This window comes from Strongylocentrotus purpuratus, unplaced genomic scaffold (genome assembly GCF_000002235.5).
Source record: "Strongylocentrotus purpuratus isolate Spur 01 unplaced genomic scaffold, Spur_5.0 spur5_scaffold_21, whole genome shotgun sequence".
Taxonomy (NCBI): domain Eukaryota; kingdom Metazoa; phylum Echinodermata; class Echinoidea; order Camarodonta; family Strongylocentrotidae; genus Strongylocentrotus; species Strongylocentrotus purpuratus.
Genome location: NW_022145607.1, coordinates 31,086,469 through 31,113,408, shown reverse-complemented (window position 1 = coordinate 31,113,408; position 26,940 = coordinate 31,086,469). Strand labels below are relative to the sequence as shown.

At 39.5% G+C, this 26,940-nt stretch overlaps 1 protein-coding gene across 1 annotated transcript; it reads right to left on the bottom strand.

The window, feature by feature from the left end:
* Positions 1–85: 85 nt before the first annotated feature.
* On the bottom strand, positions 86–26,940 carry LOC575350 (mediator of RNA polymerase II transcription subunit 15a). Its single transcript, XM_030994505.1, has 10 exons — positions 26,580–26,940; positions 25,082–25,171; positions 23,605–23,779; positions 17,519–17,592; positions 16,307–16,518; positions 15,007–15,113; positions 7,644–7,785; positions 6,436–6,548; positions 2,578–5,255; positions 86–833 (listed from the first exon to the last, which is right to left on the bottom strand). Exons 1-10 carry the CDS (start codon positions 26,589–26,591, stop codon positions 663–665), a joined length of 3,774 nt encoding a protein of 1,257 aa, XP_030850365.1. The 5' UTR covers positions 26,592–26,940; the 3' UTR covers positions 86–662.

Below are 26,940 nucleotides of genomic sequence, written 5' to 3'. Positions count from 1 at the left end.
CCGTCCCATCTTAAAGAATTGCATCAGGTCTGATCAAATGGTAGCGAGGCCGGACTTGGTCCGTCTCAGCCTGGTCCACAATTTGATGTGAACACAATACTGGAACATGTACCAGAACATGTAGTTCCAAACACTGTGAACTAGCCCTGGATGTGAATACACTTAATATAAGTGTAAATGTATCTCACTAGTTTTCTAGGGGGAAAAATATCTGTATGCTATTTAAGCCTAAAAAGAGACCCAGACATGTTAAAGCTCAACAAAAGTTGTATTATTATGAGCCACCAACGCAGGGAGGAGTTAGGATTCAATATCTAGAGAAACGGTATCCTGTGAATAAAAAATGATAAACTCAGAATAATTCAGCATCCCTTCTTGATGAGCGATTATGCCAGGCATCATGGTGGACAGAAGCTCTGAGGTCATGTCAAGGGTCAATAGGTCAGGCTAAGTCTAGGGGTAAAGGTTAAATTCACTGGTGGAGTAACAAGTCCTGGCTTAAAGAGGGCCTGAAATCTTGGAATAGGCAGAAAACTGGCACCTCTGGAATCCAAACTGGGAAACCTTGGAGTCGGTTCAATGGCCATCTTTTAATCTCGGACGTTTGGTTGGTGGTATGCCTTAGCGGGACCTGGAAGCCATTATGGATGACAGCGCCACGTTCACATGACCATACCATTCATTGGAAGCTCAAAGAAACCCTGCTTGTCCCCTACTTGGTGGTCATTCATGACGGGCAGCATTGTGGATAGGAGCTCAGAGGTCAGGTCAGGGGGCAGAAAGTCAGGCTGGGTCGTGGGGTGAAGGTTGCTGCCGCCCGACAGTGACATGTCCTGGATTGAAGAGAAAATTGAAACAATATCTGTTTGAAAACATGAACTCACATAAAAAAGCATGTGGAGTAACATTATACTACTTGCCCTGCCCGAAAAAAATAAGGTGACTTATCATTAACATATTAAATATGTTAATGATAAGTCACCTTATTTTTTTCAGGCAGGGCAAGTAGTATAATGTTACTCCACAATGAAATTTTCATTTCTCAAATGCGTGTTTCTTTTCGTTGAACAATTCGTTTCTGTTTTCACAAAGTGACAGCAGTGAGGAAAATCCCCACGCAAATTGTATGCGATTTTCATTCACTACCGTCACTTCGTGAAAATAGGAACGAATTATGCATAAAGGGGTCTACGCTTTCTACTGGCACGAAATTTATTCGTGACAAGCGTAGATTTGATAGGATGTCTATTTCAGCTTAATTGTTTTCTGCATCAATAATATTTTTGAGGAAGTGTGCAAACAAGACACTGAAGGCTTTTTTCTACATGGGGTGGTCAAGCCCCAGTCCAAGATAAGTGTGATGTGCTTCAACCCTCTTATCTTATCACAAAAAAAGGGACAAACAAGGGAGTACGCAAAAGAACTTTGTTGCATACAGATACTTTTTTGTTTACTCATCACACTTGCCATCAATGAGCAAGTACCCAGCCCCCCCCCCCAAAAAAAAAAGGGAAAAAAGAAGAAACTAGATGGAACTTTGACTGCGCGCAGTCGAAATGATGCCTCCGTCATAGAGCAATTTTACAAACCAAAACAGAAGAAATTGTTCAAATTCAAGTTCAATTGTAATCCATTAACAGGTTCTCAGAATATTGTGATTACAAGCAATTTCTCATATACATATATGACCCTTTGATCTTTGACCACATGGCCCTAACATCTACTCAGTTCATTGGCTCTGCAAGATGTCCCGAGTTAAATAGTAATCCATCTGTCAGTTCTAATGAGAATGCGTTCACAAGCTATTTTTGCATACATAATGAGCCCATGACCTTTGACCTTTGACCTCATGACCCAAGAATCTACTCAGTTCATTGGCTCTGCAAGATACATACATGATCTAAGTTTGGGAGGAATCCATCAATCTGTTCTAATGATAATGCGATCACAAGCTATTTTTGCATGCATAATGAGCCGCATGACCTTTGACCTTGACCTCATGACCCCAAAATTTAATCAGTTCATCGGCTCTGCAAGTAACATACATGACCTAAGTTTGGCAGGAATCCATCAATCGGTTCTTGAGATAACGCGATCACGAGCTGTTTCAGCATACATAATGAGCCCTGTGACCTTTGACCTTTGACCTCGTGACCCCAAAATCTAATCAGTTCATCGTCTCTGCAAGATACATACATGACCTAAGTTTGGCAGGAATCCATCAATCGGTTCTTCAGATAACGCGATCACGAGCTGTTTTTGCATACATAATGAGCCCTGTGACCTTTGACCTTTGACCTCGTGACCCCAAAATCTAATCAGTTCATCGGCACTGCAAGATACATACATGACCAAAGTTTGGCAGGAATCCATCCATCGGTTCTTCAGATAACGCGATCACGAGAACGGGACGTACGGACGGACGGACAACCCGAAAACATAATGCCTCCGGCTACTTCGTAACGGAGGCATAAAAAAAGAAAACTGCCTTCAGTTGGTTTGTGTTAATTGTGCATGTGATTTTTTTCTCTCATATGATTATTTGGGCAACAAGCGTTTTTAAATACTAGCTCTTACCTGGTTAAACTCAAGCCCCATGCTTCCATCTCCATTATGCATCATCACTGGGTTGCCAGAGAAGCCCCTCCTGTCCAACTGAATGTTATTATGTGACAGAATGGCATGTGAGTGCCTCGTCTGCATTTCACATTTCATCACTGGCAAGTTTGTTGTCTGGTAGTTAAAGTTCTGTTGTTGCTGTTGTTGTTGTTGTTGTTGCTGCTGTTGTTGTTGATTGAACTGTTGTTCTTGCTGCTGGTGTTGATGCACTTGTGGTTGTTCCTGGAATCTTTGTTGATGTTGATGCGACTGTTGTTGCTGGTGCTGATGCACTTGTTGTTTTTGATGATGTATTTGTTGCGGTTGCTGGTACAAATGTTGTTGTTGTTGTTGTTGTTGTTGTTGGTGTTGTTGTTGTTGTTGTTGAAGCAACTGCTCTTGTTGCCGCTGATGTTGGGGAGAAATAGCAGCAGATCTTGAAGGATGCTGTTGCTGGTTTTGTTGCCTCCTCTGGGCTTGTAATGCCTTTTGCTGCTGTATGTGCTGCTGTTGCTGCTGTTGTTGTTGCTGCTGTTGTTGCTGCTGCTGTCGTTGCTGCTGTTGCTGTTGCTGCTGTTGCTGATTTTGCTGCATCTGTTGTTGATATGACTGCTGCTGATTGTGGGAAGAAATGCCGGCAGTTTTAGCAGGATGTTCCATCCGGTTCTGTAGCCTTTGGATGGGCATCGACTGCTGCTGCTGCTGCTGCTGTTGCTGTTGTTGTTGTTGTTGTTGCTGCTGTTGCTGCTGCTGCTGCTGTTGTTGTTGTTGTTGTTGTTGTTGTTGCTGTTGCTGTTGTTGATGATGCCGCTGTTGTTGATGGGACTGTTGCCTCTGTGCTTGCATCAGTTGCCGTTCTGGTTGATTGGACTGAATCTGAACGGTAGATGCGGTGGTCACTGGAAGATAGCTTGGAGAATCGCTGACAGACTGGACTGGAGGCTGCTGTCTCTGACCACTCATCTTACAACTCGCTTGGGTCTTCATCAGGTGGGTTTGGTGGCTAGGCTGCTGGCTGTGCTTGGAGTGGTGCTGTGAATGAGATACCCCGGAGGAATGCACTTGATGCTGCGATTGCTGTGAGGAAACTGAACTTTGCATTAACATATTCTTTGAATGGGGAGGGGTCATGCCGGTTGGCTGTCCTGACTGAGGGTGGACTGAATTCTGGGGAGGACCAGGGGCTTTGGACGATGGTGACCTCCACTCCACCGTGTTTGGGTGGGTGATGGACGTGACTGGAGATGAAGAACTCTGCACCTCCTGCTTACAGGACACTTTCATCTGAGGGTTAATCAGTAGTGATCTCAGGACATTACAGGAGTCATTAGGAGGTACTGGCAGAGGGTTAAACTGCATAGTGTTCATTTCTGCTTTTGGTCCAATCTGGTTTGGCATATTGTGGAATTCCTGATTTTGTGCATTGTTATGAGTCCATGAGTTCACTGCAAGCGTGTCAAGATTGCCACTCGTCAAAATAGTTTCTGCAAGAGCCCTTTGCTGCTCCAACTCAAACAGTGACAGGGAGAGGGCATCATCGAATGTCGGGATATCCTCTCCATTCTCAAAGGGCAAGTTGTCAACCCCACTGTCCAAGCTCCCTGTGCTTAGTGTAGGAGCTCTGACATCTTGGACTCTCTGGGAAAGTAGCATCCCAGGACTGACCTGGCATGGACCCACTACAGCGACTTTCCTTGATGACTGGTTACGTCCAATACCATTGTTCTGCATCTGTCCATTCATGTGTACACCACTAAACCCACTGTCATTGCTACTTGTTGATCGTGGGGAGCACATGTTGGATGTTTCCAAGGCATGACCTTGGTTCTGTGAAGGTGTAGAGATCTGTTGCTGATGCTGAAGCTGCTGATGTATCTGTGGCTGCAACTTGTGCTGACCCACTTGAGGCGATAATGATGTACCTTGATTTGAAGGCGAGCTGTTCATAGCCTCATGCCTGCATGACCAGCTCTGCGTCTCACTCAACATATTCACGGATGCATCACCCAAGTTTCTGGAGAACTCTGTCCTTGTGGATTCCCTTGTCATTGGCGGTAGGGTCTCCTGGGGGCTGATGTGCCCCTTGATTCCATTTTCCAAGAAGCTTCTGTTACCATTCATCGTTGGCCATTCCTTCTGCTTAAACACACCTCCAACCCCATCATTGACATTGCTCTCCATGCCCTCGCAGGAGTAGTTAGGCGGGGAGTACCCAGGGGAGCGTTTGAACTGGTATCTTGGCGTGGGCCCTTCGAACGATGGCGTTCCACCTGTCTCCGGCCTTGGACTGAACATGGACTCCTTGTTCATTCCAAATGGTGGTGGCCCGTTGTCTCCAAATGGCATGCCGCCTGGAGGGAAGTCCCCCATACCAGGGGGCATTCCTGGAGGCATTCCTGGTGGCATACCACCCATTCCTGGAGGCATTCCTGGTGGCATACCGCCCATTCCTGGGGGCATTCCTGGTGGCATTCCGCCCATTCCTGGAGGCATGCCTGGTGGCATTCCGCCCATGCCCGGAGGCATTCCGCCCATTCCTGGAGGCATTCCCGGTGGCATTCCGCCCATTCCTGGTGGCATATCACCCATGGAGACTCCAGGAGGTGGCCCTCCTCCAAAGCTGGGAACCTCGCCTCTCTGAAGAGCATGCAGTATGACTGGAAAAGGAAACAGAAGAGGGAGAGAACATTCAAGTACATTATTCATTGTACACTACATTTTGGATCACATCAAAAGATATAAAATTAGACCATACAAATGATTGGCAGAATAAATTGAAATTGAATTGAATTGAATTGAATTGAAAAAAAAAAAAATTAGACCATACAGTTTAGGTGAAATATATGGATAATCTTGAATCTTAAAAGCCTTTGATTGATCAGCTAATAATTTATTCTATTCTCTTAACTCTTCCTAAACAAATTCAATTTTGGAAGGCACCCATGATTTAATTTCATCAAATATTCCTTTAACAGATAATTCAATCGGACTAAGATTCTGGATGACTTGAATCTTGATGGTTGTCTCCAAAGCAAGTGTAAAATTTAGGATTGGGTGTGGTTTAAGGTTCAGGTTAGACTTGGGAAGCATTTTACTGTTTCAAATAGACACAGAACAGTCACAAGGGATGGATCGCCATCATCCTCATCATCCTCATTTATTCAAGTCAGCATTTTTCTTCTTACGAGGGGTTTCTGACTTTTGCACCACGATGACACACCCTCCTCCCCTTCTTCTTGTCTTGAGCATACTCTTCATTTAGACTAACCTTACTGCTTTCTTTCCTCACCATATCTTCTGAATGAAATCTTCAGTCTTGTTTGCCCTCTTATGCCATCCACCTCCCGATCCCACACTCTTTTTACAGGTTCATCATCTTCCCTTCTCAACACACGACCCAGCCAACTCAATCAACTTCTCTTATTACCACCTTCACCACAATTTCCTTCAGAACCAACCTTTCCATGAACTCCCTTGTGTTTATTCTATCAGACAGTTTCACACCACACATGTCCCGTATCATGGCTCTTTCTGTTTGTGACTCTTCCTATTTCATTCCTCTATCTCTATCTAAGTATCTTCTCTCGGTTCAGAGGCTGATTGCAACATCTCTCCATCTTCTGCCATTCTGGTGCACTCTTGTAGTTTTAGTCCACTCCAGTTCTTGACATTCTCTTCCCAGTTGATTCTGGGTCTCCCTCTTGCCCTAGTTCCTTTCACTCTTCCCTCCAACACATCCTTTAAGAGGCTTTATAGTGCCTTTTAACATGACCAAAGTTTTTGACTTTTCTCTCCTTAACTAATTCCAATCCAATCCAATATAAAACTCAAGTTTACCTGGTGGTATTGGAGGGTAGGGTGGGTTGCACTCGTAGACCTCAGCTTTCCCTGTGAATGGCCATCTGAAGGGCTTCCTGCGGTTCATGAGATGCTGATCTCCCTCCTCATCACTGCAAAACACAAAAATCAATATATGGGACAATTATAAGTAATTTTACAAAAAGGAGTATACATGTATATGCATGCAGTAAAGGGTGATTTTCTGGGAAACTTGAATCATAAGGTGCACGTATAAGCAGTACCACAGAAGTATGAACATGGTTTAATTTGATCCCACTATGAAAACTGCAGCACACAATTCAGAGCCAAAGGTTCTGTATGTAAGAGACTAACTACCGTACATTATACTATCTTTTTGAGGAACCTGGAAATCAGAGGAAACCTTGAAAATAATGTCCTTTTTTGCAGTAGTGAAAAGTCAGACGATTAGAGAAAAATCTGGCTACAAACTCAATTACTATTACACTTTAAAGTACTATACCCAAAATTCAAGAGAAGCATCTGTGCCAGAAATTAGGTGTAATAGGAAGAAGTGGCATCCTAGCCCCTTAACACCAGGCCCCCGTTTTACAAAGTCTTTTTTCAATGACAAAAATCAGTGACAAATCTGATAATAACCAATGAGAAACAAGGATTTTAGTAGCTTATAACAAAAATAGTCATTTGACACTGATGACAAGTTTTGTGAAATGCCCCCCTGTCACACCATCAAGACTGATGCCAGATGGAAAACACACACAACAAATATTATTTTATCCCACATGGCCAAGAATTGGTAAGTTTGGAGATCATTTGGAGACTGCTTGAAGTTGGTTTGGAGTTAGTTTTGAGTTGGATTGGCAGTGTGGCTAAGGGATACAAGCCTGGGGGGTGTTCCACAAAGATCCTAAGTTGAACTTTACTCCAAGTTAGACTTAAACATTATGGAGGGCCATTTGTAGCCTCAAAAAAATATATATTCAAAAGTGAAATTCAAGTATTTTAGACTTCTTATAAATTCCACATCAAGAACATGAAATCCATGTTAATAATAGAAAATATTAATGATTTAAATCAACATTTTATGCCTTTTATAATAACTTTTACAAAACATTTTAACAGATGCTCACGGCTTTCCATAATTGTTAAGTCCAGCTTGGAGATAAGTTCAACTTAGGATCTTTGTGAAACACCCCCCGGTAGGCCATGGGGGGGAAGGAACTTACCTCATAGGTCTGTGGGTGGAGACCAAGTAGTCTGGTTTGCCATTCTTGTACATGACCCTCCCTTTGGCCTGGACCCAGACCCACTTCATCACCTTGGACATGAGACGGAAGTAGATGAAGCCTGTCTCTCCTTTCCGGATCACTGTAAAGATTTTAAATAGATTATTTGATTTCATTTATTAAAAAAAATAAACATGTTTAGCGTCCCCACCCGCTTCCTTTTGGGAGGCCGCCTCCCATTTTTATTTTATTTTTAAAGAAAAAAAACATGAAAAACACTGCTAAAATGGATCCACTTCTGATTTTAAAAAAAAATATTTAAAAAATGTTGGCGGCCATCTTGAAAAATAGCCTGACTGTCAGGGAAAATGTGCCTGGTGGCCATTTTGAGCAGTCATTTCGAAATAAAAATTAAAAAAGGGGTTCTCCTCCTTCCTATTTTCAAAAAAACAAGACGCTAAACATGTTTGTTTTTTTGTTGGCCTTATTGTGTGTTTATATATTTAATTAACTATCATGTCATTTCTACTTGGTTTTTCTCAAGATTGTGGTCGCTAAGTTTTCTATCATGACTTCAAGAGTATTTTAACAATCCTTATAATGATTAATGTATTTTGATTTTTTGTTAGTGTAAGCTTTTAATATTCAGGACCAGAATGTAAACAAGTCCTTTCTGATCTTGTTATCCTAATGAAATATGTTCAAATAAATAAATAATAAATGAGATGAAGGGAAGAGGGAGAGATAGAGAGGGGGTGGATGGGAGGGACGGGGGGGAGGGAGGAGAGAGAGGGAAGGGAGGGAGTGAGGGGTATATGAAGGCGGAGAGATTGGCAGCAAAGGAGAGTGAGAGTAAGAAAGATAGATAGTATGATCAAAAGAGAATGAGAGGGAATGATAAGAAAGAGAGCGAGAAAGAGTAAGAGATAATGCAAGTTTGATTTGGGAGAGAGGGAGAGAGGGAGATAGAGACATGGGGGGGGGACATGCATTGATGTGATGCATTTTTTGTATTGTTGGGTTGAAAAAGACAAGGAAAAGAAGAAAAATGGAGAGAGATAGAGAGAAGGTGTGCACAGATATGTAGAGTTAATTGACATTCATTCACAGACTTATCATAATTCTTTCTCTGTATGCTAATCAAATTGTTTTCAATATGTATCATTGTGTTATTGTGTACATTTCTTGTTTCAATGTTGAAGTTTAATTTCAGAATCACACCAAACAAAACGTCTCCCCGACTTTAACTAAACAATTAAAGCTTTGGCAGTGCGAACAGCCTTGGCGGTGCCAATTTGCAGGGGAAGTTTGCAAAGGATGCACATGACGGACGAGATCTCCCCGGCACCCGGGTCGAGAGCGGTCCTTGGCACATAGAGGATATGGAGCAATGCAGACCACACACCTTGTTATGTCACCAACAGGTTTCGGCAGTGACAGGCGCTTCCACAAGTGCATCCACCATTTTACTCATTCAAGACATGAATTTCTATTAAAAGAGCTAAATTCATCATGGGAGTGTTTCACAAAGACTAAGATCGACTATTAAGTTGGACTTAACTTTGGCAGGCTGTTCATGCCACTGGTTGCTCTCACTATTGGTCTCTCAATTATGATCATTAGATAATATTTTTTCCTTCAATAATAAACTATCAAAAAAGGTGAATTCTGTAGATTTGTGACCATGATTTGCACGTCCCTTCAGAAACTAATGCCAGGAATGGTTAGAGGAACTAGTGGCATGAACGGCCTGCCATAATTAAGTCTAACTTAAAGTCAATCTGAGTCTTTGTGAAACACTCCCCAGATGCTATTGTTCAAATGGGTGACATTTGAATTCTTCTTTAATTGCGTTTTTATTTATTGTCATGGCAGTAACCAGGGTTTTGAGGGTGATAAGAGCTTCCACAAATGCATCCTCTATTTACTCTTCAGGAAACAAATTTCTAAATAGGGCGAATCTATATAAGATCTTACTTTTGGCAACATACTGGTATGCATTTTTCTTTTATTGCAATTTATTATATTGTCATGGCAGCAAATTGGTCTTGGAGGTGACAAGAGCTTCCGTTTCCCAAAGTGCATCAGTCACTTAACCTATTTTTTCATGGGCTAAGATTTGTCAGATTTTATTTTTCAAATAGGCAACATTAGCATTCTTCTTTATTGGCAAAATTTCAAATAAGAAGTTGTGTATCTAGAAGGACTACCGTATACATGGAAAGCAACCATATCAAAATGTTTCAAAATGCAATTTTAAAAGGATTTTTTTTTTTTTTAATTTTCAACATCTTGCCAATCCAACAATTTTCATGTATTCCTTTTCATAATACTTGTGTTTAATGCCAGAAGATAGACACAGAACCCTTGTCCACACACAACATTTTCTGTGAATAGGCGTGATTAGCTATACCGTTTCGCGATAGTGATACCGTTTCGCGATAGTTTTACGATGAAATTGTATGTGTGGACGCTCACTAACGAGACGTCGTATAACGAAACTAGTCTAACGAAACGCAGGTTTGGGCATCGTTTCGAACTGAAACTCAATAACTAATCACGCCTAATCACGCCTAATCACGGAAAATGTTGTGTGTGGACAGGGGGAGAGTGAATTTTTTTCTGCTGATGCATCTAGAATAGTGTAGGGTGCTGAATCCCACAGTATTGCAACAAACCATGGAATGTCGGCTCTGCAATGGTTGGCTAAAAAGTTATGAAAGCGTTAGCAGTGTGTCAGATGGTAAATATGGACCTGAGATACCCCTGGATTTAAATCAGGGGGGCGTTTCACAAAACTTGTAATCAGTGACAGGTGACAGTTTCTGTTATAAGCTACTGAAATCCTTGCTTCTGATTGGTTATCAGCAGATTTGTCACTGTTTTTCGTAATTTGTCATTGAAAAAAGGCTTTGTGAAACACCCCTCAGGAGTGCATGAAGGATTTAGTACAGGGGGAAGGGGAGAGTGGGGACAATTCTGAAAACTTCTAACAAGCTAAAAATAAAAAAATAAAAAAATTATAATCATATTTTGAGGCTCTAATTTACTCAAACAATCTCTGACATAACCAAAAAAGTAGGTCATCACCTCTTTCAGATGCCTCAAAAAAGAAACAAGTGGTTTAAGCAGCTAATCATATTTTGAGGTTCTAATTTACTCAAACAATCTCTGACATAACCAAAAAAGTAGGTCATCACCTCTTTCAGATGCCTCAAAAAAGAAACAAGTGGTTTACGCAGCTTGTCAGTATGAATTGGGTCATATGACAAAATATGATTACAGGTGTTGCATACTTGTATAGGCCTTTCTTGATTTTCTTGCTATCAAAGTTGACATATCAAGGGAAAGCAATTAACTCTGGAGGATATCAAAGGAATCACTATGAACAGGAGGTCAGGCAGAGTCTACTGAGGGAAGTTTTTTTGAAGTTGAGGGTCACAGTTCTTCCACTTTTAATATTGTCTGATGAGAGCCTGAAGGGCATTAACTCGTATATTCTAACGCAGACTTGATGCCCTTTTGGCTCTACGTGTGGGACGGTGCCTAGCGAATGTAGCAAGCTTGTGATTGGCTGAATAATGTGTGCTTCTCCTTAGATTGGCCTATGACAAACCCCAGGTCTGTAGAGAAAATTGCACACATGGAACCTGCAGCGTTCTTGATTATTCTTTTAATTTTTATCAGAGCTCTCTTTGAGGTGTCCTGGGCCTTGTTTCATAAAACTTGTTATCAATAACTAGTTACAAGCTACTGTTATAAGCTACTGAAATCATGGCACCTGATTGGCTGAAAGCTAATTTGTCATAAAAATTCAGCAGTTGTATTAGATAACAAGTTTTATGAATCGGGGCCCCTGAGCGTTAAAACTTCTAACCACTTACCATATTTTTTTTTTTTTTTTTGGGGGGGGGGAGGAGAGAGGGTTCAATGATGATTCTACACCATACAATTTGACTAAGGTCAATTAACTTTTCATGAACCGAAGCAGTGTTGAAACTAAATATTTCAAAGCAAAGAAATAAAACCCTTCTGTATCCTCCTGTGATGGACGCTCATCACTATATCAACAAAAAATGTTGAAGAGTCAGTACCGGTATAGTATCCAGCCGAAACAAGTTTTCTTGGGCAGAATTTGTCGCCTGTGGCACGGAAGGGCTTAAACCTATCGATAAACGAAAGCACCTTGAAGGTTCCGTCCATGAGAACAGACCCGTCAAAGAGGGAGGAAGTCTGGGGTGAGGGGTCTAATGAAATCAACCCGCTAGGAATGAGTCATTAGGAGGCTACTCAGGCTGCTTGTCACATCCAATTGTGAGAGATCATCTTGAGCCTCTGATAAAGCAGCTCGAGCTGATCCCCAAACCAATAACCTGACATGGAGCACTCTGTCTCCACTTAAAGGAGCAATCGCTCAGCCTTGACCAAGATAACTATAGCTATAGCTATAACTATAACTATAACTTCACTGTATAACTATAACCATCATTATAACTCTGACTACATGTATAATCAGTACTAAAACTTCTTCACAACTGTATAACTATAACTTTAACTATAACTATTACTATAACTACAACTAAAACTACAAGCAACTATAACTACAAGTTTTACTACCAGTTTAAATTACTACAACTACAACTAAAACTACAACTACAACTAAAACTACAACTACTATGATTACAACTTAAATTACAGTTGTAACTATAACTATAATTAGAACTATAACTATAAATATAAAATATTACTGTAACTAATATAATCATGGTTTTACATGCAATACAAATCCTCTGGGAAATTTGCTACACTGCGATTTCCTGCTCCAATGCACTCCCTTACTTTATTTTGACCAAATGCTTTACCTAAACCCCATCCCAACCTTCATACTACAGGTAAACTAAAACCAAAAAGCAACCCCAACCTACATCTTTTCTTTTTTTATTACAGTCTGTTGCCAAAGAAATGCCTGGGACCTGTTTGACAAAGCCTTTTTTTAATGACAAATGACAAAAATCAGTGACAAATCTGCTGATAACCAATCAGAAGCAAGGATTTCACTAGCTTATAACAAAAACTGTTAATTGTCACTGATGACAAGTTTTGTGAAACGAGGCCTTGGTGTTAAGGGGCTAGCAGAGCTGCCAAGTAGTACGTTTTTTACGTATTAATACATTTTTTTTTTTTTGGGGGGGGGGAATACGTCTGTACGTTTTGCTGTACGTTTTGCTGTGCCAAAATACGTTTTTTTTTTACTCTGGCTGTGCGAACGTGGCTAGCGGCTGGCTGTGAGAACCAGCGTATGCATAGTTTTGTCACTGATGACAAGTTTTGTGAAATGGGGCCCAGGTCACCATAAACTTGACATAATGAGGCAGTCTAGGTCAACAAGATTGCACTGGTTGACCTTGTATGGAGGGATCCAGCAAGTACTGGTCATATAAATTTCTGTATCGATTAGTCATTTAGGAAAAGGACACCAATCCATATTGCCTGCTAGCATGAGAAATGCTACAACTACATGTCTTATCACCAAAATAACTACCTGGTAAACAATTTTTTGTTTATATGTGTTCCTGACCATGATGACAAGTACAAAATGATTACAATATTTTTTTACAGAAGTCCCCTTTTTGGTACAGCTTTCTTGTTGCCCAAAACACTTGAGACTACACATAATTGAGTTGATTAGAAAATGTAAAGGCCCATAGTTGTATATTCCTTTTCCAGGTCAAAACAATAAAGTGTATAACTATACCATTGCACACACAAGAAAAGGCTATTTGTTACCAACAAATGAATGTACATAAATGTACATATTCATAAATGTTAATTAAGCGAGTGAGGAGAATACGGGCTTGTGAAGGAGACATTTTGATTTTTTTTAATCCATGACCGTCATTGTCACAGGTATTTCATTATTTGTGTTGCTTTAATACTGTTGTGCTGTGAAGGAAAATTTGATTATATAAAAACACCTTGTCGTGACACACCTTCCTTATACAAGAACTGGAAACTGACAACCGACTTAGAAGACAAATCCACCTGTTAGATATTAATCGAATTTTTGGCAAGTCGCCATGTACAAGTAGATGTACAAGTACTACATGTATGTCTATGGGGCACCAAGTGCAACACTTGCGATCTGTAACAAAATCCTTGATAATGCTGTAACAAGATCGATCTGACCAGTTCATTTCATGGTCGAAACCAGTCTTGGCACCAATTTTGTCCCAAAAAGCAATTGGTCAGATCGGTTATGCTCCAGAATCATTGATTTCAAAATAAGAATCATGCATCAAGTGTTACACTTGACACCCTATAATTGGCATTAATTTGTGTGTGTGTGTGTGTGTGTTTGTATTCATGTTTCATCAAAAACCTGTGCAGAAAGTCCATGTGCCTATAAAGACCACTTTCACGTTTCCCTTGAGTGATCTTTATATACAGGTTTCATTGTATTAAAGGCACACTGTCCTACTTGTAGCTACTTGCTCCCTCTATATAGAAAACTTCCCCAATCGGTGCCTGTTGGTCCCCCATGATCCTCTTTTTCTTTTGTTAAATGAGAGCTGAGTTAATGAGATAGCCACCTGTCACAGTGACCTCGCTGGCTCGCTGGGCGGTCTAAGCCCTTCTGGCTGACGTAGTAAAGCCTGCCTTTAACCCTACACCAAACCATAAACTGAACAATATACCTAACCAAAATCCGAACCCTTCCTCAAACCTCATATCCCAAATTGCCATCTGAACACACAAACTCTTTGAGGAAATCGATACAGACCTGAGCAATTAGCCATTTTCGTAATGTAACCAAATTTAATGCATACGTCTCTTGTGAAATACAAATTATTTCTTTCACCTGTTACAAATAATTGTATCTAAATAGTCAGAATGCAAATTGCATACACAGTTTGTTGCTAGGTGGGGCAAACATTATTGCTTGCTTTACCTAACAACACATAAAATATGCAGTATGCATTCTGACTTTTGAAATACAATTATTCTTACTAGGTGAATAAAATAATTTGCTTAAAGACCTAGGGGGTGTTTCACAAAGATCCTAAATCGAACTTAACTCTAAGTAAGACTTAAACAGTATGGAGAGCCATTTGTAGCCTTAAAATAAAATATATTCAAAAGCAAAAATTTAAGTATTTTAGACTTTCATAAAATCCAAATCAAGGACATGAAATATCCCATGATAATAGAAAATATGAAGGATTTGAATCAACATTTTATGCCTTTTAAAATATCTTTTACAAAATATTTTCATAGATGCCAACGGCTTTCCATAATTGTTAAGTCCAACTTAGAGATAAGTTTAACTTAAGATCTTTGTGAAACACCCCCCAGTTACACTTACATGAGCTGTGCATCTCAGAGCAGTAGATGATGTCTTCGTAGTGAACATACTGGTATCCAGGCAATGATTTGAACTCCATGTCGGTGTAGCCAAGAACTTCAGAGCCCCTAGTAGAGATTAAATTTATTTGGAGAGAGATAAAGAGAACAAACAATTTTAAATAGATACTCAATTCAATTATAATACTAATAATATTGGATATTTATATAGCGCACATATCCACTTTGCAAGGTGCATTTAATGCTACGCGTTATTTTGGATTGACAATGTGGTGTCAATGATTATCAGTGAGTATTTTACTGTAAAGTCGGCTTACTAAACATGATCAAATATGATCTGAATACAAGTTAAAGGTAAAGACCAGTATTGGAAACGCCCCAATTTCAAAAAATGAAATGGAAGCTCTTATATACCAATCATGTGAAAGAATATGTTTTGACCAATACATGATCATACAAATTTTGCCGGGAAACTGCCTACTAATTGATATATTTCGTAAATTAGTTTATCTATTGGCTTGTGAGAGATAAACGCACGTGTCGCGCACGTGTGCGTAGCCCCATATACATCTTTCTGTGTACAGTGCTTGTAACTTTACCAAGACTGGGCCAAATTTCTTATCATTTTGATGATTCCAGAACCTTGCAGTACACACCAATACTTATATGCTAGATGATCAACCTTTTCTGATCAATTCCACAACGTTTTTTTCACAATGCAATCGCATGACCATAACTGGTCTTTATCTTTAAGGCATTTGTTTAGCCAAACAAAATGTGACAAGTCGTAAACGTAATCCTGTTGTTACAGTCTCCCGTTTCAATTTTAATTCATTTTAAAACATGAAATTCATGGCTTCTTAGAGGCCCGGTATATACCGGTAGGTGGTGTTTCAACATTTCAAAGCTCATTACCGTGTAATGCCGAGCATGTCCTAGGGCCTAGTTTAGCCTGGGGGGTGTTTCACAAAGATCCTAAGTTGAAGTTATCTCTAAGTTGGACTTAACAAATATGGAAAGCCGTTAGCGTCTTTGAAAATATTTTGTTAAAAGTTATTCTAAAAGGCATAAAACGTTGATTCAAATTGTTCATATTTTCTATTATCATGGGAGATTCCATGTTCTTCATGGGGAATTTATAAAAAGTCTAATATACTTGAATTTTTGCTTTTTAATATATTTTATTTTAAGGCTACAAATGGCTCTCCATAAATTTTAAGTCCAACTTAGAGTTAAGTTCAACTTAGTATCTTTGTGAAATACCCCCCCAGATCATGATGCCATGCTGTACCCATACTTACTTTGTATCCAGATTGACAGTCTTGAAGTCGAGCTTGTGTTTGGTCCTGAAGATCATGTTGCGCACGTAGATCTCCAGGATGGTCGGCTGCTGAAGGGGACTGGCGAGAGCAAAGAGCGCCATCTCTGGTGGGTCCACGTCAATGGGGATGCCATCCTTGCCCCTGGTCCGCTGGCCATTCAGCATACGCAGGCGCCCACTGAACTGTAGGCTCTGAACATAGGAAACAAGCAAGAGAGAAATGAGGTAACATGATTTGAGTATAAGGTATAAATTTAGTTTTAGTTTAGTTTAGTTCAATTTGTTGGTCATGCACCAAAATAAAAGTACAACTGACATAGAAATTATTCCACAGTTCCATGTTTCCATAGTTGATTTTTTTGGTAGATGAAAATTGGCAAGAAAACAACTCCATCAAATGTGTTTGTAGAGGTGAGGAGCTTTGTAGGAGTTTGTAGAGGTAGTGGAGACAGTTTGAGTCCCGCCGGAATTCTAATGTCCTTTGGCAAGACATTGACCTACATTTGCCACTCTCTATCCAGGTGAAGTAAATGTGATTCCTTGTTAGGTATACGTCAGTTAAACTTGCAAACTAACTCCACACTGACTTTACACCAGCTGATTCTTAGCCATTTTTCATTATGTAAAATCTTGTTTGGTGTGTCAGTGGTCAGGCATCTGTGTCATCCGTGTGACTGAGAAACTAACTCTTAATCTGCCACACAAATATTTTCCCTTTGCTACATATTTATCATACTATAGATATACATGTACCAAAAGCTTCTAGAAAATAACTGTTTCCAGAGCAAGATACAAGTGTTAAAGCCCCAGTGCAGTACTTATAGCTACTTGCTCCATCTATATAGCAAACAACGCCTAATCTGTGACCATTAATCCCCCTTTTCTTATGTTAGTTGAGCGCTGATTTGATGAGATAAACACCTGTTGGTGACCTTGCAGGGAGGTCTAATCCCTCCTGGCCAAACTAGTGCAGACAGGATTTAAAAGGTTTGTCACGGAGCTCATCAAGAACAGAAATTAGCCATTTTACAAAGCCATTGTGCTGCACAAAGCAATCCTTCCGTCATCGGTGACCATTGTTTTGTGCTGATCTGCATGTATGGCAAACAGGCTACCGTGCCCTTGAGCACTGATGGCAAATGGAGGGTTAAGGGTGACCGAGGAGTGACCAATTTGCTGTGAATATATTTACCAGAAACCCAGAGGATTCGTCCAGCAAGCACCTGAGACGACTGGTGAAATTCCGGTCCAGTGAAGACTCAGCGTCTGCAGAAATGAACAGAATGTGGAAAATTGATGGGTAAGTAAAAATAACAAAACAAAAGATTCAGATTCGGTGCCAGATTCATTATTTCATGCACTGTCAGTGCAATATGATATAAATTTTCATTAAAAAACATTCTGCTCTCATATTTACTTATGTACCCTAAATGCCATTATTGCAAATATGTGCTTATCCTTACATCAACCAAAAAGAAGATGGAAATTTACAAACATTTTAGTATAAAGTAAATAAAAGAGAGTTGCTCGAAAAATGCACAAAAGATTTTCCCATTTATGTTTGATCGATTACAAGTTTAAAAACTTGTAACTTTTCTTATTTCCTCTTGGATTTTCCTCAAACTTTCACTGATCTCTACATCTCTAATTTCCTGCTTTTACTGAAACCATAAAAGGTTGTTGAGATATTTTAAGCATGTAAATGTATGGCAACTTGTGTGTATTCACTGAGCTCTGAGTTATAGGATGAAGACATGTCAACATATGAAACTTATGTTATCACAAAAAAAAAAAAATAATGCCATAACTTTCTTATTTCAGCTTGTATTTTCCTCAAACTTTCATTGATCTGATACATCTCTATAATTTGCTATTTGTATAGAAACCATAAAAGTTTGTTCAGATATTTTAAGCATGTAAATGAAAGGCAACTGTGAACAACAAAGGTCTTGTATGAATTCACTGAGCCCTGTGTTATAAGATAAAGAAATGTTAAGCCTATGAATCTTACGTCATCCCAAAAAAACAAAAATAATGCCGTGGGTTAATTACCACTTCAAATCTGAACAAGACTAAAGGGTGAAGCCACTTTTTCATAATTAACTTTCCAAGATATTATTTACCTGAGCTGACAAACAATGTATAAATAGGACACAGAAGGGCATAAAAGAAGATAAAAATAGGCAAGATAAAAAAGCTAATCAAAATATTTTCAGAAATATTTTGATGATAGTCTAATATTTCATTTCATGTACATGTAGATTATACATGTATGTCCCTTTAGCCACAGATATGCAATACTGCTATTAAATGATTAAATGTGGCTTCATGCACCATAAAAACTCAGAACATGCATTATGAAAAGTTTGATCACAGAATATTGAATATTACATGTTTTTACTCTTCAAAAATAAGAAAAATATTTGGCACACTCAATAATGTCAGTATAACGGTAAGTTTCCCTTTCCCTCTTTCCGAAATAAATTGGGAAAATGGAAATGATACCTAATCAATACTACAATTAAAACATTTCCAAGCTTGCATACAATCCCGTAATTAATCTAGACTCATTCACTTCTTTTCATAGGATGCACTTTTCCTTAAGCCACTCAAGTTAACCCTGTATATTATACTAGCTCCTTCAGGCACTAATGAAGCAAACATCTTCTCGTATGATGAGACGTGCAGATGTCGCTCGTTAAAGTGATGTCAAAAACACCACGCTAATAACGAGAACAAGAAAGGCCCATGAAAATACAATTTCTCAGGCAAAAAATTACCCTGCATAGTCCAATAGCCAGGTAGGCCGTGCCTTCTAATATGTGCGTTAATAACGTTCCTAATGAAATAATTTCTCCCAAAATCTGGAAGGCATCTTAATTATAAGACATGTGTCTTTCGTGTTACAATCATATCACTGTGTTTAACGTGGCCTTTGTGTTTCGAATTAATTGATGTAACAAAAGAGTTGAGATTTTTGTCTTTTTGTGTTGAAAAGTCACACCATTTATAATATCTGTGCCCATGATCAGAGAGAATTAACCTATAGAAAAGATTCTAAAAAAGAAAAGAAGGTTAAATTCTAATCAAGTGCACACTGATTATTACTCCTGTCCCTCTTTTCTTTTCTTTTTACTTCAGCTAATACACATATAGCTCTTGCTCAAATAGAAAATTCCTCCTTAATTCATTTTTTTAGGTTATCATATTTGTATTTTTAACAATTGATCTCTAATTATTTAAAGATGACTGTATTGCTTTTCTTCTTGTTTGTTCCATTTGTTTCTAAATTAGTTTACCCCTCAGCAGACATGGTAGACCAAAACGAAATAAATTTAAACCCAAATTGATCACCACGTACGGTACATAAAGCCAAGCCTCGCTGCATAATACAGCCATCATGTGCCCCAAAATGTCAGTCTATGAACATAAGGTACAGTGATCGATTTAACAAGGAAAACCCTTCATCCGTGCCAGCCGCGCGATACTCCTCATTTGACAAGATGTTTCATGTAACATGTGATTTAATGACGCGACTTTCTAAGCCCTTGGTGGCTCATAGGCTCAGCCCTTAAATGAGTTTACAGCTCATTTGCAGAAAGCCTCCGTGCTTTATGAAGTGCACAGCGATCGTTGGGATTAAGGTCATGCTGCTGTTCCGTTTTACGTCTACGTGTTGGTGTTGTTAGCTCTCTCATGCTACTTTTCAATCTCTCTCTCTCTCTCTCTCTCTGTCTCTGTCTCTCTTTCTCTTTCTATCTTTCTATCTCCCACCTTATTCTCTTTCTCTTTCTCTTTCTCTTTCTATTTCTCTTTCTCTTTCTCTTTCTCTTTCTCTTTCTCTCTTTCTCTTTCTCTCTCTTTCTTTCTCTCTCTCTCTCTTTCTCTCTCTCTCTCTGTACATCATTTTCCCTTTACCTCCCCCTCCCCCTCATTATCACTGTCAATAGGCCATTTTTGAAATGTAATCAAATTTAATGCACAAATCTTTAAGTGTATGACGTATTGTTAGGTAGGTAATTAGGCATAATGTTTGTCCTATACCTAGCAACAATTCTCCTTTCACAAACATTTTCCTTTCTGTCTCTCCTCTCCCTCCCCCTTCCTCTCCATCTTTCTTCTTTATATCTATCCTTCTATCTCTTTATCCCTTCTCTCCTTCCTTCCTACAGACGTGTACCTTTCGTTTCCTTTGAATTGTTTTACAATCCGAAATTCCGACTCTTTTCTCCAGGAAAGTAGTTGAACTATATATTCCGGATAACAGGGTCACTCATTGACCTGTATTCATTCTAATGTTCTTAAAACAACACTTATGTGACGTTTTTTGTTTACCGGTACCTGAATGTTTAGAAAGCAGAACAATGTACATGCTTGTGAGTATAGTGACCGGGGACCTACAGGTCATCGTCCTGGTCCTATCTATAATAGTAATACGCTAAGGCTCCGCGGGGGGGCATGACGTCTCCGCCAGCCTTTGTATTCTATTGTTTTTTAATGAGATCGCCGACCCAAGTTGGTGCGGCTATCTCCTCCTGAACCCTGCCCTCGGGGTACCCGTGCCCGGTGCCGTCGTCCGCGGGAGAGTCTACTCTAGCGAATTGGCTATACTCCGCCCGAGGTCCTCCTCCGTGTCGACGTCCAGGGCGAAAACAGACGCGACATGCATAATGCAGGATATGCGTGACGACAGAGATACCTCATGGATATTCAACATGACATCCGTAGACACACGACCGATGACCGTCCACTCACATTAAGTTGCGTATTAAATGCACGACGCACAGGGTCGGGCTTACCCGAGTAAAGCATCTTTCTATAGGATATCCATTGTATAGTAGCTGCACGAGCCACAGAGATACACACGAAGCTTCCCGTCCACGTCCAAACTTAGAGACCTATTTCCATCATGATTGCCGCGATTTTGATATAGTTTTCGTGAATGGAGGTATGAAATCAAAGCTTATTTTGTGATTACTACGGCCATATAGTCTAGACCTATACTAAATTTTTATTATCATTTTCTAAAGGAAAGTTTTCACAAGAAAACCATTGGACTGACAGTTTAGTCGCAAGCTGCCTTCATACAGTGCAGGGCTTCTGTTCAGTGTGTGTGAGTTGAGACGAGCTTGCAGGAAGCTCCAACACCGGCACCGAGCACCGCAGGCGTCCGACGCCTGCGGCGCCGGTGTTCGAGCTATGGAGTTACGCTGTAGTGTGTGTGAGTTAAGCTGAGCTGAGCTCGAGTCGAAGAGATTTGACACTTTGAAATTGTTATCTGTTGGTTTGCATCATTATTGCCGCGATTTCAATATAGTTTCGTGAATAGATTTACGAAACCTGAGCTTAGAATTAGTAAAAGTATTACTCATGTCTACGTTTTTAAACGACTACCTGATTTTCTTGTGAAAATTTTACTTTGAAGAATGATTATCGAAATTCATGGTCAGAAATAATCACAATCTAGGGTCTATTATGTTACAGTTCTTGCATCAAATCAATGCATGAAAACTTAGTTATTGAACTAGAATTTTTTTTTTTTTTTAAATAGGCAATATATGAAGTAGGTAGCCTGAAACCTGACCCTTCTAAACAAATCTCAACAAAGTGAAGGCCTATATCCTTTGATGAATTAATGAAAAAGTAGCCCCAGAAAAAAGAGCCCCCGAAAGTTGAAAAAAGTAGCCCACGAAAATTTTTCCAAAAATTTGAAATAGAGCCCCCGAAATGAAAATCTTAATTTTCTGCCTGCGCCCCCCTCTAGAATCCCGCGATTTCCGCGGGTCCTGAGTTGAGTGTATATATAATATAGGCGTGGGGTCCCCGGGTTTCAAGGGGCCATAAACCCCAAAAAGCTCAGGGGTTACGTTCTTCAAAGTTGGTGGGGGGGGGGGAGAGATCAGATTGCAGCGAGTTGAGTGTATAGGCGTGGGGTCCACGGGTTTCAAGGGTCCATAAACCCCCGAAAGCTCTGGGTTTTTAGGCGTTTAATTAGGGTCATATGAGCATATTTTTAATACTTTATTTGTGACACCTGCGGGTCACTAATTGGCGTGGGGTCAATACGAGAGTTGCATAGTGTTGCGTACCAACTACGCTGGCCTACATTACTATATGCTGAGGGACGGAACTGGGTACGCAAGATGATCGAAAACAATTCAACATGTTTAATTTTTTTCGCGTACTTTCGGCGTAGAAACTTGACGTAGAAAGTACGCCTTTTTACATACGCAACACTACGCTACATGCCTACGCAACAGTATGCTATCCTACGCCAGATCGACAAAGCAGTAAAAGCTTTCCACACGGTAAGCAACCATAAGCAAACCTGTACGCCAGCCTACGCATAACCTACGCAGGGACTATTTTCTCATTAATACGTAGCCTAATTTCTGCGTAGTCGGTACGCCACACTACGGAACTCTACGCAGTTCCAGTGGCTTGAAGAATAACTACCGGTACAGTTGGATCGTTTTTTGAATTTTTATATAAGGCCAAATAAAAAAAAAAACATGTTTAGCGTCCTGTTTTTTTCGAAAAATGGGAATGAGGAGGCCCTTTTTTTTTTTTTTCTTCTTTCAAAATGGCCGCTCCGAACATTTTCCCTGACATTCGGGCTTTTTTTCAAGATGGCGGCCGACAATTTTTTTTTTTCTTTTTTAAAATCAGAAATACATTTTAGCAGTGCTTTTCATGTTTTTTTTCTTTCAAAAATAAAAAAATAAAAATGAAAAAAAAAAAATAAAAAATAAAAATAGGAGGCGGCCCCCAAAAAGGAAGCAGGCGGGGACGCTGTTTTTTTTTCTTTCAAAAAAAAAAAAAAAAAATTCAAAAAAAATTCAAAAAAATTTCAAAAAAAAAAAATAGGAGGCGGCCCCCAAAAAGGAAGCGGGTGGGGACGCTAAACATGTATATTTTTATAATGGCCTGAATGGCAAATAAAGTTCTTGGTGGTTTTAATTTAGGCAGTCTCTATATATCTATTTACACCCCCCGCCCCCCTCTAGAATCCCGCGGATTTCCGCGGGTCCTGCTAGTGATTATTATAATTAGTGAAGGATTAATGCCTTTCAAACGTACATCACTGCATCAACTGGGTTTTCTTGGATACTAGACCACTCATATATTTTTCATATCATTTTAAGAATTATTTTTTGTAGCAAAGAGTAGTAGTGAAATGTTAAAGTTTTGAAGAATTCTAGCTAGGAGGTGCTTCATGAAGTCCTCTCGATCTCTATCACCATCAACTATCATCATCGTTATCATCCTCATCATTACCATTGGTGTCAGGTTGTATGCCGTGGCCATCGTTGGTACCGTTGCCGTTGGTGATGCTCCTCTGGGTCACCTCCTGGGAGCAGGTCGTGGGTGAGGCAAGCAGAAGCTGCTTCTGAAAGTCCTCCCGATCTTCCTTGTGGATCAGCTCAAAGACATTCTGGTGCATGATGTCAGCCTGAGGAGTAAATGGAATATGCAAGACAATTAAAAGTGATGTAAGGATATATCGATCACTTAGTCTTCTTGAAATTGGCAACATATTTAGTGCATTGCTACAATTTTGAAAGAAAAATCAGATGGGTTAATTAGTTCAGAGAATTGGGGCATATTATGTCAGCCTGTGGAGTGAAGGGAACATGCAGGACAAAAGTGATTTAAGGGGTGTATTGATCCCTGAGCCTTCTTGAAAATTGGCAACTTTTGTCATTTTAGTGTATTGCTAGAATTTTGTCATACAAAATAATGTGGGTTAGTTCAGAGCATGTTGTCAGCCCTGTACTGAATAAAACAACCATGACAAAAACTATGTTGGGCTTTAATGTATTAAAATCTACCAAACTTTGCAACAACAGGAAGAACATGGAAAAAAGGAATGATGTAGAAGAAAAACTACAAGACAAACGGCAAGGACATAGTAGCACTTCCCGTACCCCAATTAATATCTCAAGTTCACTTTTAAGGCTGAAATACAATACTGGATCGAGGTTAAGCATTTAACCTTCAAAATTGTAAATGTAGATGTTTTTATGTGATCTCCTTTTTTTTTTCTTTCCACAAGTGCGTCTTGAGCATTTAATATCAAGTGGATTCGGCGCCTTACAGATCTCATGTATAATTATTTTTTACTATCATTTAGTTAGTGTAGAATATTGTCTGAATAAAGTGTAATCATTGTCGGACCAAGTGTCGTTCAACCTAAATGATTTCTTGATCATCATAGCGTGATGTGATGCTATGTGATTGGCATGACCCAAATCAAGAATAATTATTTCACCAACGATCATGATCATTCTGTCGGAAAACTGGTAATGATTCAAGCGTTAAAATAGCTCCCTCCGACTGCAAAAAATATACCATTGAAATGTAGCACCAAATGGATTTAATGTATTCTGACAAATCTTTTTTCCAAGTGATGAATTATTTAACAAAATACCTCAAGAAGTGTGAATGATTCGGTAGGGCTTTTGACGGCAAATGACTCATTGAGTAGAAGGATCGAAAACCCATTTCTCAAAGCCATTGACAACACATATAATATATATTGACTTCTAAATTCTTGTCCCTATTTGGAAAGTCTAGTCACAACGTGGGCCCTGTTTCATAAAACGTGTTAAATCACCAACAAGTTACAATGACTGTTATAGTTGATTGGCATTTGTCATCGAAATTTAGCATTTTCCATGGATAACAAGTTTATGAAACAGGGCCCTGTGAGGTTGAAGGGCGTGCAGCTAGTGGCCTTTTTAGAAAGACTTACGTCCTGGAAACCAAGGTACTCCTGAACGGACGGTGAAGCGTAGAAGATCTGTCCGTCACTCTGGATGACAATGATGAATCCATTGAGAGCCTTAGATATAAAGAACAAGATACAAAAGATGTCTTACAGATAGTGGAAGTTGTAGAGTGGCTTTGTATAAAGTTATCATTGGCATATTCAAAATGATGAAGGGGTGGACTTAATTATCAGGGTATCTCTGAATGTGAAGAATAGAAGATCTGGCCACTGTTCTGAAAGAAAATGTAGAACCCATTGAGAGCCCTAGGGTTACATGTAAAAACCAACAGAGACCCCCCCCCCCCCCCCAAAAAAAAAAAAAAAAGAAGGGATTAAGATAACTGCAGAAACTGTAGAGAAGTGCATGCCTCTCATATTTAAATGTTCTAGCCTGCAATACTGTATCAAATAAATGCCTTTACAGATACATCAACATTAGAAAGAAAACAAATTTATATATAGATGTAAGTTCCAACAATTAGTAGTGCAGTATACATGTAATTACTTTTTTGTTAAACTTAAACTTACAAAAGCAGTTCCAAATCAATATTAACAATCAATCAATAATAAGAAATAGTAGAGTCTTGTATAGCACTCATATCTGGTACAATGCCACTCCTGATGTTCCATTATTATTATCCTGGCTGCCGTTACAGCGCTCTAGCATTTTAAGGAATTTATTCCTGCCAGGTACCCATAATTTACTTCACCTAGGTGGAGTGTGACAATTGTAGATTGATGTCTTGCCAAAAGACATCAGTATTGCGACAGGGATTTGAACCCCACACCTTGTGGTTTGTATAGTCCGAAGATTTATCCACTGGACCACAACACCTCTGAGTAATAATGACTCTCTTTTTCTGGGCCTCCAAACAGAAGGCCCATGCCCTTCTTGCCCTCAACAGAAGATATGAACTGACAATCTTACTGGTGCTGATTCAATATTAAGAAGTGTACATGTAAGTACAGATCAACATCCCAAAGGCTCTCATCAGATAACATTGTATTTTTTTTTTTTTTTTTTCATCTACATGCATGCATATTAAAGACAGAAATAACACTTTAAATCAGTATCATCTTTTATTAATAATTATTAAAGTGACTCGGTAACATTGAAGGTTGATAGAAAAACTGTGTAATTTTTGTATGAAATGTTAAATGTCATATTCGTCCTTTTGTACTATAACCCTCTAGCATGCAAAAAATCCTGAAAAAATTCTCAAGCCACAAAGATATTTATGGTTTGCTTTGAAGGCGTCACTGGTCGACACCCTCTAACAGTAAATTCTCCCAACCATTTTTGAATTTTCAAATTATCGTTAATTGTACATCTAGCATTGAAGTCACTACCTTAGCACCATTTTCTCCCATCTGAACAATGTTACCAAGTCCCTTTAATATTGCAGAGGAGGAAAATAATAGGAAGTCGTTGGAGGAGGACAAGAAAATAAAAAAAAATAAAAAATCTTAGTGAGCTCACCTGCATGTACATATGAGCCTCTTCTTCCAGGAGGATAGCATCGTCTGGCTTCTGCCCGTTGCCATCGGTAACAGCCAAGGATGGAGACTTTGAAGAGGAGGAGGAGGCGCAAGTAAGGAAGCGAGCTAGGCCGTTGGAGGAGCCTGACTGGAAGAGATCTTTGTCACGTGTATCTGGAGGGTAAACAGAAGTAGAACAAAAATGCAAAGATAAGAAACGGAGTGATCGAAGTTCACCTTCTTGACTGAACAAGGAATTTGGTTATCAGATAGGACATTGTCTGTCTGCACGGAACGAACTTAAAGGCATCAAGTATTAACAATGTTAAATCTGAGATACACGGCCCTACGTGTTATCAGTG